This window comes from Cyprinodon tularosa, unplaced genomic scaffold (genome assembly GCF_016077235.1).
Source record: "Cyprinodon tularosa strain WSP-4 unplaced genomic scaffold, ASM1607723v1 ctg69, whole genome shotgun sequence".
Classification (NCBI taxonomy): Eukaryota; Metazoa; Chordata; class Actinopteri; order Cyprinodontiformes; family Cyprinodontidae; genus Cyprinodon; species Cyprinodon tularosa.
Genome location: NW_024039440.1, coordinates 2,531,061 through 2,544,506, shown reverse-complemented (window position 1 = coordinate 2,544,506; position 13,446 = coordinate 2,531,061). Strand labels below are relative to the sequence as shown.

The following is a 13,446-nucleotide window of genomic DNA, read 5'->3' as shown; positions in this document are numbered from 1 at the left end:
CACTTTAGTGATTACAGGATGAATAAGCAGGCCTATAGATTTGCTCTCATTCTGTTGTATTTTCATGTTGGGGAAAGATGCATGTAAGGAAAGATGCATGTAAGGTGCATGTAACTGTCGGTGTAAATACTGTTGAACTCGGGGGAACATGGCCGGGAATGTAAAGTGAAGCTCGTTGACGGGATGCTGCAGGTAAAAAGGGGCAGAACATACCAGGAAACTGGTCGCCTTTTGTTTTTATTTTATTACATTGTGTATTAGTGTGCCTGAGAATTAAAGTTGCATTATTCAAACACAGAAGGCGTCATTGGTGTATTTCTCTCTGCTTAGGAGTCCTGACCCCCCCCCCCCCAAAAAAAAACCAAAATATTCTTTCATTTCTGACCAGAAATAAGACATTCACATTTGTGCAGATGATCTCCAGAGATTTGTTGTGACATCATCTAGATGCAAAATTGATGAGTTTTGGTTTGAGGTTTTATGATCACAATAATGCATTTATTTTAATACAATTATTGTAGCTTTTGATGCAAATTTATTGCATTTGTTACTTGCTACTTGAGTGTAAATTTGTTATTAACCTCAAACTACAAAGTACATTACCCTTTTCAGTTTTGTTTGTTCATGATCAAGCTGCCTTTGACAATCATCACCACTCTGCATATTCAAATATGACTGTTCTTTTTCAATTTTTTTATTTGTAAAGTGCATGTAAAATGTCACAAATGGCTCCTCAGCCCGTTGCTCCACGTGGCAGTACTCAGAGGTTCCAAAGCCTCAACTCCATGCCTGCAAATATTTCCTTTGTCACTGTCCTGCTGCAAGACAGAGGACATCTGACCTCTACATGAGAACAAATGGAAACATTAAGGTTTATTATTTCTTTATTACTCTTTACACTTTCTATTTATTGAAGCATAAAATTATGAACTGGGAGTACCACTGGTGTTGCTGCAGCTTAGTTATTAGAAACCTGGACACCCTCATGGTATTCCCTAATGATCCCATCTCAAATGCTGCTAAAGTTCACAAAAATTTCAAATAGAAACTATTATGCCAGCAACTTACCGATCATGTGCAACTTTCTAAAGGAGATTTATGCATGTATTTCAGTCATGCTCTGTATGAATGTGTGTAGGTAAAATAAAACTGTTCGCCCAATTCTTTAATTCTGTTTAAATCTCCAATATCAAATCTAATGGCAAAGCATTACAAATACAATATTTCTACAGCAGGCTAACAAGAAATGGAGAAAAGGAAGGAAGAGGTGACATAAATTAAGGGAGAAAAGGATGGACCCAGCAGGATGGGAAACAAAATGTTGCTTTCATCCTTATGACCTAAAAAAGTTTAAAGGCAGTACTAGACAGCACGGAAACCCTGGGCGCAATCATTCCACTGGAAAACCTACAGTTTGCAGAAATCTTCCAAATCCCCAAAATGAAGGTGGGCATCTTTTAGTGATTGTAGATAAACTTCTCAGTAGATCTTTATGAGCCTTCAAAGGACGTTTAACTTCTTCCACTGCATCAGAATTAAGCTAGAATAACAGACGTGTGGGATGCAAGCTGCACGGATGACATTTAAGAATAAAGACTCAAGAATAGATGAAGAATCACATTTTAATATGTGGAAAAGTAGAACACAGCACTTTCCCTTCTTTATCATGTCTGGTTTGATCCCGAAAACCTCCAGTACAAAAATAGCTCTAAGGTCTATAGGGAAATATGAGCTTTACAGGTTTTATACTAAAGCATATTTTACACATTTGTTCTAAACTACATTTGGCACAAAAAAGCAGGGAAATGTTACAGAAGGAATGTTGGGTGATTTCTGAGGTCATGTTTTTAAAGGCAAAGCAGACAGTGAAGGTTTGACTAAAGATAAATTAAATGCAGATGGAGCCTAAGTATAGTTCTTAATATGAATGTCTGTAAAAGATCTAAAAGTATTGTACAAACAAGGCACTGATGAACAACACTTTGGTCACTGTAGGAATGTCAGAACCCAGCTTCAGCATCCACTCCTATGACATGGTGATTTCTTTAAATACAGTTCTATTATTGCACAAAAGTCCAAACAGGTTTGAGTCCTTAAAGTGCATCACTGAGCGTGTTTATCGATTCTACTTCACATAGTGGCAAATAACCCGTGGCACTAAAAGTAAAGATCCCAAATGGTTCCCTGAAAACCATCAGAACCCTGAAGTTACGACCGCTCTGCAGAGGGGGGTTAAATTAAAATAAATGCCTTCATATATTACAGTAAGTTCCAGTGAAATCCATTAAATCCGTTTGTGAAGCGGCAATATGAAGTGAGGCATTTCAAACAGATTGGCAGCTTTCTGAAGGCTCCGACAAAATGGAATAGCGCAGATCTGTAAAAAACTAAAACAAACTCATGGAAAAAAAAAAACAGAATAAATAAATAAATAGAAACGTTCTGACTGGTATTTAACTGCTCCCTGAATGACGGTTAAGATGCTACAGAGCAGTAAAAACAGACACACCATTTAATCAAACCTGATCAAACTGTTATTACTGCTAGAGCAAAGTGTGCAGCAAAAGCAAATGTTTTGAGTCACTTTGGCTGGAATCATGTTTTGTTCGTCACCGACAATATTTCCCGATGACGGTGGAAGCACAAAGCTGAATAAGCTTCCAGGCATTCAGAAGATGGTGCTATGTTGCGCTGTTCTCTCCCACAGTAACAGGAATCAGAAGTCCTCTCTCTGACTCTGGATTAGCTGAAGTTCGTCTTTCGCAGGTGTCTGTTGGGGATTTCTATCGCGCTCACCTGCAGCGGCCAGGAGCCGCCCATGATGCCCGCCTGGATGGCCACGCCCGTCACCACAGCCAGGTCAGGGTCCACTGAAGTGTTGGGCTCCTTCTCAAAGTACTCGCTGATCAGCTTTCTGATCCGCGGTATCCTGGTGGAGCCCCCGACCAGAACTATCTCGTCCACGTCCTCTTTCTCAAGGTGGCCCTCAGCCAGCACCGTCTTCACCGGCACCAGGATCTTCTGGAAGAGGTCCTCGTTCAGCTCTTCGAACAGCTCGCGAGTGACCACCGCCTGAAAGCGAACTGAAGGGGGAGCGGGGCCCTCTGAGGCATCGTGGGCGTGAAGGTGCAGCGGAACGTTGATCGAGGCACTGGGGTGGAGGGTGAGGTTGAGTTTGGCAGCTTCCACAGCCTGTCGGAGATGGTGGATGTCCTCCTTGAGGACGGGGGTGATGCCAAACTGCTGCCGGACACGCTCAGTGGTGTACTGGAACAACCGCTGGCTGAAGTCTTGACCTCCCAGCTTGTTATTTCCTATAACAAAAAATGGTTGTTTTTGTAATTTGAGGTCAATTTCTTTTTTCATTCTGCATTTTTTTTTTTAAGTGTGTGTTTTTTTGCCTTGTTTCCTATTTGGTTGCTGTGATCTAGTTAAAGGTCTAATACTTCCACTGAAACAAATAATGTTGCAGTATTATATGTAAAGATCTTTAAGCTGGTTAAAATAAAATGTTTCAAATTTAAAATAAAAAGCTGAATGATCAGTGCAATTCTGCACACTATTATTATTGAAGCAAATTTAAACATATCGTGATATATATTGTGTATCGCGATTATAGCCCATATATATCTTGATATTGGGTTTTCTTCAGCGCTGCCACCGCTCTTCCAAAACCCAGTAATACAAGTAATAGTTTAGCAATTTTTTTTCCCACCATCTCCTTTTCCGTATCATCTGCTGAATTATCCAACTACTTCCACTGCTTAACAGCTTTAAATCCATCGACAATGACTTCTGACATGTTTTGTTATTTTTCTTCTGCACATGCTGGTCACTTCTGAGATAAATTAATAATAAATTAAAAAAATATCGGACAAAAAAGAAAATAAAAAACTGAATTTAACATTATGACCTGCCATGTGAAAGTAGCCTATGTTTCAAGGCATTTTCCTGTCTGAATAATGCAACAAAAATATTTTTAAACTTTATCAGCTTTAAGCTGAATGTTTTTGTGAACCCATTTACCTGCCATTGCCCTGGTTAGAAACATGCCTCCCTGTTTGTTGAGCAGAGACACATCCAGTGTGCCCCCCCCAAGGTCCACCACCAGCACATTGAACACGTCCACTTTGTGCAGGCCGTAGGCCATGGCCGCAGCCGTGGGCTCGTTGATCACGCGCAGGATCTCCAAACCTGTCAAGTCATGCCGAGAAAAGGTGGTGTTGCAATTTTAAATAACGTTAAGGTTGGAGATTAAACCAGACTCTTCCGGCCCTATTTTAATCTTCCGCACAGAAATAAAGCAAGGAGGTGCCTTGCGTAACTCTGAAGCCTCCTTCTAAAGCCGCTCACCTGCGAGGTTAGCAGCCCGGACGGTGTAATTCCTCTGCCTCTCGTCGAACTCTGCAGGCACAGAGATGACTGCCTTTTGGATGGGTACTCCCAGCTGCCGCTCTGCCATCTTCTTTAACCTCATCAGCAGCCTAGAGCCGATAAACTCTGGGCTCACTGTAAAGGTGTGGTTAGTGGAGATCACAAATTCTGCACTTCCGTTGTTGTTTATCACCTGAAGGACAAAGCAAAGGAGAGGGAGGAGATAAAAAAAGGTTTTAGAGAAAAAAGCAAAAAGCAGAAGCAGTTTTCGGAACTAAAGTCATCTTGACGATGATATGGACGATAACAGGCCATTTCTTCAGTACAGTTTGATACTAATTTATCTGATAATGACTTGCAAAGCACAAATATGCCATCATTTTTTTCCCCTTTTAATATTTTGTTGTTTTATACTTCATATTTTGCTTCGATTTGGATTTTATTAGATAAACCAATAAGAAAAAAGCACAGACATGAAGCGTGGGAGTAAAAACATTTTCAAATTCCTAAATCTTTATAGATTAAAAAACAGAAAATGAAAAGAGAGCCTGAGAAAAGCATCCCCACATTATGATGCTACCACCACCATTTTCCAAATAATAATAATTCAACTTTATTTATCTCACATTGGGGAAATTTACCTCTGCATTTAACCCATTCCCTCTGAGGAGCAGTGGGCTGCACAGATGCTCCCCCAAATTAAATATGCTACTGTGATAACAGACAGTTTGACCCACCTGAAACGGGTACCTGGTGCTCTCCTGCTCCAGGAGTCCAGCTTCAAAAATCTTCCCAATGAATCTCTTGGAATCGTAGACGGTGTTCTGGGGGTTGCTGTCCGCCACATTTATGGCTTCGTACCCGGCTAACACCGCGGTGTTGGTGAAGGAAACGGCGCTAGGGATGCTCTTCCTCCCCTCCTCATCCTCTATCACCTCCACCTTCCCGCTGCCCGGGAGGAAGACCCCCACTGAGCAGAAGGTGGTGCCCAGGTCCAGGCCGATAACTTTGGGTTTTGGGGGAGGCAAATACTGCTGGCCCAGATACCCGGCCAGAAACAGGGCCAGAATTACCGAACCTAAAGCACCGAAACCGAAATTAATCACAAGTGAACCAACAGGCTAATCTTCTGATGTGTTTCAGCTTATAAAACGGTTAACTATGAAACTTACCGATCATGGAAATCTCCCCGGACATCGTTACAAACAGCTAAAGCTTACTGCGGAGTCCAAAAATGTCGCTAAAATGGAAACCCCGGCTTCAACTAGTTGATGTAGAGAACTAAAATACACGTCAACGTTCCATTACTCGCTATGGGTTGTGGGTAATGTAGTCAAAATGTATTACCAACTGCTAGGAGTACAGTTCAGCTCATGGTAGCTTTCGACTACAAATTCCACCATAACTGCTGCATAGAAATAAAATACGACGACATCTTCCGTGTTCTCGGCCAATCAGATACAGAAATAAGAGTCGTATGAAATATTTGCCTTTACAAAACCTCGGAAATTAGACTTTCGTCATCTTATCCATGTTAACAGACAAATATGGACATATACAAAAACAATGTAGTGACATGTCAAAATTCTGGCTTTTGATTCAGCAAAATGCTAAAGTTAACGTGATGTAAGGAAGTGTCTTGTTGCAGAATGAGTCTGTTTTTAAATGTTTCTTTTTTCCTACGTTTTGTAAGTTTCCATTGGTTGTAACATTACTGCCATTTATTTATTTATTTATTTATTTATTTATTTATTTATTTATTTATTCATTCATTCATTCATTCATCTCTTTTGCTTTGCAATATCTAAGTTTATAATATATCATATATTATAAACTTAGATCCTTCTAAGTTCTTCTTTACCGGTGTATTTTATTCTTCTAATAAAAAAGTATTCTCTTTTTTATGTAAGAAAGAAAAGTGGTGATTCCTACTTGAAAATTAAAATATTTTTTTGTTCAATAAAAAAAAAAAAAGGAAATGAGACTTTTTGAGGAATGGGGGTTTCTTTTTTATGTCTTTGTATTTGCTTAGATATTGAATATGTTAAATCGCCTTTCAATCACTACTTTGACTGTTCTGAACATGCCAAATATGTCACACAGTGTACACATTTAAATTTAAGTATTTGAGTTTCTCTGTAGGTACCTGTGCACTCTAACAGTACTGATCACACAATGGACTCATTTACAATCTTTTATGACCTGGAGTTCTTCATTGAAAAGGGAACATTTTTCAAAGATATGGATTCTTTTTTCCAGAGAAAAAAAGTAAAAAGGATGTCTTTACATTTTCTATTTACAGGTTAAAAAAAAATTCGAGGTAAATTTAAATTTGATGAACTAGTCAGAAATCATTTATTTGTTATATATGTGTTTAGTCTGCAAGTTTAAAAATTTTTCAATTTTAATGTTTAAAAAACAATAATACAATTTTATTGTCCCATGGAAAGCAGTGTTTTCCATTTTAAGTCAAATCTAGAATTTTACACATATAAGACGATTATGTTCTTTATTTTACTTATTTTTTATTCTGACAGGCACCTTACAGTAAAAGTGTAAAAATATATATTAAAAATGTTAAAAACGACAATATTTTAGAATTTTAAATATGTATTTCTATTATTATTATTTATTTTGTGATTATTGGCTCACCATCACAAAGGATGTTGATGATTGGGTAATTAAAAAATGGTCACACAAGGGTACCTTAGAAAAATGTGTTAGAATAACTTAATAGTGAAGAGTTAAAAGATAAACAATAAAATACAGAGCAGTAGGCCATAAATACACTCACCGGCCACTTTATTAGGTACCCCATGCTAGTAACGGGTTGGACCCCCTTTTGCCTTCAGAACTGCCTCAATTCTTCATGGCATAGATTCAACAAGGTGCTGGAAGCATTCCTCAGGGAGTTTGGTCCATATTGACATGATGGCATCACACAGTTGCCGCAGATTTGTCGGCTGCACATCCATGATGCGAATCTCCCGTTCCACCACATCCCAAAGATGCTCTATTGGATTGAGATCTGGTGACTGTGGAGGCCATTTGAGTACAGTGAACTCATTGTCATGTTCAAGAAACCAGTCTGAGATAATTCCAGCTTTATGACATGGCGCATTATCCTGCTGAAAGTAGCCATCAGAAGTTGGGTACATTGTGGTCATAAAGGGATGGACATGGTCAGCAACAATACTCAGGTAGGCTGTGGCGTTGCAACGATGCTCAATTGGTACCAAGGGGCCCAAAGAGTGCCAAGAAAATATTCCCCACACCATGACACCACCCCCACCAGCCTGAACCGTTGATACAAGGCAGGATGGATCCATGCTTTCATGTTGTAGACGCCAAATTCTGACCCTACCATCCGAATGTCGCAGCAGAAATCGAGACTCATCAGACCAGGCAACGTTTTTCCAATCTTCTATTGTCCAATTTCGATGAGCTTGTGCAAATTGTAGCCTCAGTTTCCTGTTCTGAGCTGAAAGGAGTGGCACCCGGTGTGGTCTTCTGCTGCTGTTGCCCATCTGCCTCAAAGTTCGACGTACTGTGCGTTCAGAGATGCTCTTCTACCCACCTTGGTTGTAACGGGTGGTTATTTGAGTCACTGTTGCCCTTCTATCAGCTCGAACCAGTCTGGCCATTCTCCTCTGACCTCGGGCATCAACAAGGCATTTCCGCCCACAGAACTGCCGCTCACTGGATGTTTTTTCTTTTTCGGACCATTCTCTGTAAACCCTAGAGATGGTTGTGCGTGAAAATCCCAGTAGATCAGCAGTTTCTGAAATACTCAGACCAGCCCTTCTGGCACCAACAATCATGCCACGTTCAAAGTCACTCAAATCACCTTTCTTCCCCATACTGATGCTCGGTTTGAACTGCAGGAGATTGTCTTGACCATGTCTACATGCCTAAATGCACTGAGTTGCCGCCATGTGATTGGCTGCTTAGAAATTAAGTGTTAACGAGCAGTTGGACAGGTGTACCTAATAAAGTGGCCGGTGAGTGTATATTTTCGGTTGGTAAAGACTGATGGAGAAGTAGCGCCCCCTGATGTCTGATCAAGAGTACTACCCACAAGTCACATCATTTTTACCATTGTGACATTTGTGTTAAAAGTAAAAATGAAGGCGTGACTGGAAAAGTTGAATTTGTGACTCACAGCAGCAGATTCGTGCAGATGTATTCATTAATTTGTATTTGTGTTAAGGATATTTTTGGACACCTTGCTATTTTGCTAGTTCTCACAGAAATCATGGAGGGGACTGAAACTGTCACTGTAGAGACACTGAGAGATGCAATCTAAAAAATATATCAAGAAATCACAAGTTATGATTTTTTTTTTTAAAAACTGCTTATTTGTATGATACAGCTGCAAATAAATATTTGAACACCTATCTATCCGCTAGAATTCTGACCCTCAAAGACCTGTTAGTCTGCCTTCAAAACATCCACCTCCACTACATTGATTATCTTAAATTAGATGCACCTGTTTGAGGTCATTAGCTGCATAAAGACACCTGTTCAACCCATACAACCAATAAGAACCCTATTACTTACATGACCAAAACCAAAGAGCTGCCAAAATACACTAGAGACAAAATTGTACCCCTCCACAAGGCTGGAAAGGGCTACAGGGAAATTGCCAAGCAGCTTGGTGAAAAAAGATCCACTGTTAGACCAATCATTAGAAAATGGAAGAAGCTAAACATGACTGTCAATCTTCCTTGGACTGAAGCTCCTTGCAAGATGTCACCTCGTGGGGCCTCCATGATCCTAAGAAAGGTGAGAAATCAGCCCAGAACTACTCGGAAGGAGCAGGACAATGACCTGAAAAGAGCTGGGACCACTGTTTCCAAGGTTACTGTTGGTAATACACTGTATTATACAGCTGTAATAGACAAATAGTAAAAAAAATAATATATTGTGGTTTCTGATTTTATTTTCTTTCATATTATATCTCCCAGTGGACATGCACCCACAATGATAATTTCAGACGGCAATAACTAAGCGGGAGAACTTGCAAAATAGAAGGGTGTTCAAATACTTTCCTCCTATATATATATATATATATATATATATATATATATATATATATATATATATATATATATATATATACTTAGCCAACATTATTTTAAGGTTGAGATAGGATCCTTCTGCACTAGACATGTTCCTCCATAAGGATGTGCTGTTTCACTGTGTATTTATCTTTCACCAGGAGACTTGATGATTATTGATATTAATGGCCTTTATTTTTTTAATGCTCACATTTTTACATTAGGTTTAAAATACTTTTGGAAAAAAATTTCTAAGGAACATTGGCAATTTCTCAGCCACTGGTTGTAACTAAGATATGGCATTAGTATTAGAAATGTTATGCTGGAAGAGAGGAAAATGCAAAACTACAACAGATACAAACTGAATTCCAAACAGAATAGTCGCATAATCTGGTGTACCACTACCTTGTCCCATACTGGTATATTTAATGTGTTCAACTACCGTCTGAAGCGTCAATCAAACCTGGGAAGTTTGGTACTTGTACATGAAACTTGATTGAAAATTTTTTATGGAGTAAAATTGTACAAGGAGATGTCAAGGGGGGTAAGAAAGAGGCGATATGAACTAAGGGGAATGAGAAATTAGACAGAGACAAGAAAGAACGCATTAAAACAGAGAATATACAAAAACAGCAAAAATAGACAACACAGAAGATATGCAGTAACCCCTATAAGTGTTTTTCCACACCTGTTTGACATGAGAGGAACACAAAACAGAGAGCATAACAGCAAAAATTCGACAACACACAACCAAAGTAAACATCAAATAAAGCTTCAAGAGCAGCAGGTATCCCTTAGATATCCGTGTGTCGAAGGCAAAACCTATGGTGATTACACAATATATCTGTAGCTGCAGCTGAATATTTAGTATCGCTGTGTATCTGTGAAAACCTGGAACCGAATTCCAGTGTTATGTATGCATGTGCATGCTCATGTATACAGGGTTTACAAAGCTTCTTCTGAAGACAAATCAAAAGCAGGTGGGGGTGGCCAAAGAATCGCTTTACAGAGCCTCTGGATTGATTACGAGGAGACATGAGCCCAAGATATCCAGATCACTGTGACAGAAGGAGGGCAGACATAGGGATGGCTGCATCCACCAGCGAAGGGCAGACAAGAGCACCCGGATCCCGACCCCCCGAAGTCCAAACCCCAACCATAGAGGAAATAGTTCCTAGGTTCCACTGCCACGCCAAAGGTGAACCCAACTGAGAACCCAGAGGTTCGAGATCCAGGGGTACAGCACCCCCCCAGTGGGGTCCCCCCAGGTCCACAAGGCCCAAGCAAGGCCTGACAGCCACCAGTAATTTGACAGCGCCCACTGAAGTGCCCAACCCAGCACCTAACGAACCATCGGCTTGCCAGCTGACAAAGGCTACGTTCACACTGTAGGCCTTGATGCTCAATTCTGATTTTTTTGTGAAATCCGATTTTGTTTTGCGTTTCTGTTCACATTTCCAAATATATGCCACTTGTATGTGATCTCATGTGTGAACTGCAAGCATACAATGCAAGTGTCCCGCATGCGCAGTAGAGGACGCAGTGACATCACAGGCCAGCATGCTCTGTGTTTACAGAAGTAAACATGGATGGTAGTGCCGGAGCGCATCTAGTGATGTTTCCCAACCATAAAAACACAATCTTTTCCAGATGGTTAAACATAAATACTGCTCTGCTTATCATCATCTGCCATCCACAAGTAGACTATTCATCCAGTCATATTTACCAGATCCATCCCTTACATCCATACAGGTATACCAGCACTCAACAGAGACATACACAGAGGCAGACACTAAACATATTCTTACACTCCTCATACATACACTATTCTACTGGGTCTGGGGGCCAAGCTCCCTAGGGGGAATAAGTTATGTGTAGGAAAGGGACAGACAACAAAATGAGGGGCTGGGACGAGGCGTAGCAGGAACACAGGGAATGAAGATATTTTTTCTTTTGTTTTATTTCTTATCAGCAGACCTATTCTTGTTGGTTTTCAGAAAACCCCATCAGGGATGTCTAAATGTGTCCCTGTTCTGTCATCCTCCTTCTGTGGTCACCCCAAAGACAGCACACCCGGAAAAAAGACCAACAACGTGGTTTACGCCGTTCAGTTTACTGAAGAGTGCACAGACCTGCACATTGTAGATACCAAGCAACCGCTGCACAAGTGCATGGCTCAGCACAGAAGGGCCAACTCCTAAGGACAGGACTTAACGGTTCAGCTACACCTAAAGACTAAAGGGCACTCGTTTGAGGACACCAACGTCCATATTCCTGCAAAGGAAGAGATGGTTTGAAAGAGGCGTTAAGGAAGCCAGCTTTGTCAACCTGGAAAAACAGAGGAGGTAAAGGTGATCACAGACATAACCTTTCACCCACCTACAAAGCACTTTTAGGAACAATAACCAGAAGATTCCCCTCACATCCGCCCTTACCTGACTCACATTTAAATGAGGCATGTCACCGAAAACTTTTTTGAGGAAGGAGTAAACGACCCATCAGAACCCCCCATCTGACCTCCTTGGCCAATCTAGAGGGAGGGATCAAAGCCACCTTCTGTCCGCCCTAATTATTTGTTAGACCTAAAGTATATTAATCTCAGCCCCAGTACCCCACCAGTAGTTAGAAGAGAAGACACCATTTAGATGAGAGGCAAAATGTCTTCTAGAAAACTTCACATCTAGTTGCCTAAATTGAATTTTTTAAAGCATGATATAAATGCATCAGAAGTCGCTGGTTTTCGAACCTGCTGTTTTTCCATAACCTGTAGTGGATACTTTAACCCATCTCTTTGTGAGATTCATTTAGAATGAGGATCATTGGAAAGAGGAAATAAAATATAAGTTTTGTCTTTATCGTTTAGCACTAATTGAACAGTTATCTTCTGAAATGTAGTTTCTTCTAGCAAACTAACCAATTTTGTCATTGCTTCTATGACCAGCAGGGCTTGTGGGGACCGAAGGCTGTTCCCAATGTGGTGAACCTCCATTTTTAATAAATCAGTCCAGAGGTATGGTGTAAATTAACTTTTATGTTAGGGTTAGGCATGACTTAAGTAAGGTCTTAATATTGGTTGAAATATTAATATAATACTCTATAATACTTAACTGATTCTTTGGAATCAGTTAGGTATTATAGAGATGGATTTTATTGAATATTATTAAATATTAAATCCTGAGCAACTATTATTCACCCAGTGTTTGAGTAGTTTTGTTTACAAAGCCCTTATTTGAGTAATTTATTAGGTGGCAAATTTTTACTTAATTTCACAATACTATGTTGAGGCAGTGATTCTTACTCCACCCACGTCTGCATGTAATTTAGGTTCCACCTCAGCCACGGGTTACACCTAAATACAGAAAAGTGGGGGGAAAATCGTGCTTTGAAGTCCTGGAAAAAAATGATGTAAAGCTAATTATGGAAATGTTACTAATTGGGAATCATTCTTTCATTTTTGAGGGGAAACATATTTTAATGCTTTCCTCTTGTCTTTGAACGTTGCAATATTGTTGAGTTCTATTCGCCATATTTAAAAAAAAAAACATATTTTGGTTGCTTTTGAACACCTGCAACCACTACAAACCTACACTACATCTCCCCTGCCTTTTCCTGCTATGATTAATACTACGATTCATAGTAATAATTATTGATACAATATTAATGCAGTCAGTCATTATAACTATTATTTCAATTAAATTATCAAACGTTCAATAATAATAGTAATTAATAACAATTATGTTTTGTGTTTTAAAATCAGAAAGCAAGCTACAGGAAAAGTGAATCACAAGTTCATATAGTATAGGTAACTGTTTTATTTATTTATATACAGACGGTTTTGAAATTAGATAAATACAGATGTCTTAAGTAGCGTATTGGGTTTACTCTTTTACAGATACATAAACACACTCTCTCATTCAAAGTCTTGCTCAGAAAAAAAACACTTGTTAATATGTACAGTGTATATATATATATATATATATATATATATATATATATATATATATATATATAT

General features: G+C 39.5%; 1 protein-coding gene across 1 annotated transcript; it reads right to left on the bottom strand.

The window, feature by feature from the left end:
* Positions 1-2,217: 2,217 nt before the first annotated feature.
* Positions 2,218-5,768, bottom strand: hspa13 (heat shock protein 70 family, member 13). The gene is made up of 5 exons (XM_038268020.1): positions 5,547-5,768; positions 5,112-5,452; positions 4,354-4,567; positions 4,027-4,194; positions 2,218-3,314 (listed from the first exon to the last, which is right to left on the bottom strand). Exons 1-5 carry the CDS (start codon positions 5,569-5,571, stop codon positions 2,743-2,745), a joined length of 1,320 nt encoding a protein of 439 aa, XP_038123948.1. The 5' UTR covers positions 5,572-5,768; the 3' UTR covers positions 2,218-2,742.
* Between the last annotated feature and the right edge of the window lie 7,678 nt (positions 5,769-13,446).

What these genes read in the sequence shown, in the direction of transcription:
- hspa13 (XM_038268020.1), bottom strand. Translation starts at nt 5,571, where the DNA reads ATGTCCGGGGAGATTTCCATGATCG. An exon ending in CGGGGAGATTTCCATGATCG is followed by an intron (nt 5,453 to 5,546) that starts GTAAGTTTCATA and finishes TCGGTGCTTTAG; the next exon opens with GTTCGGTAATTCTGGCCCTG. An exon ending in CCGGGCTGCTAACCTCGCAG is followed by an intron (nt 4,195 to 4,353) that starts GTGAGCGGCTTT and finishes ATGACTTGACAG; the next exon opens with GTTTGGAGATCCTGCGCGTG.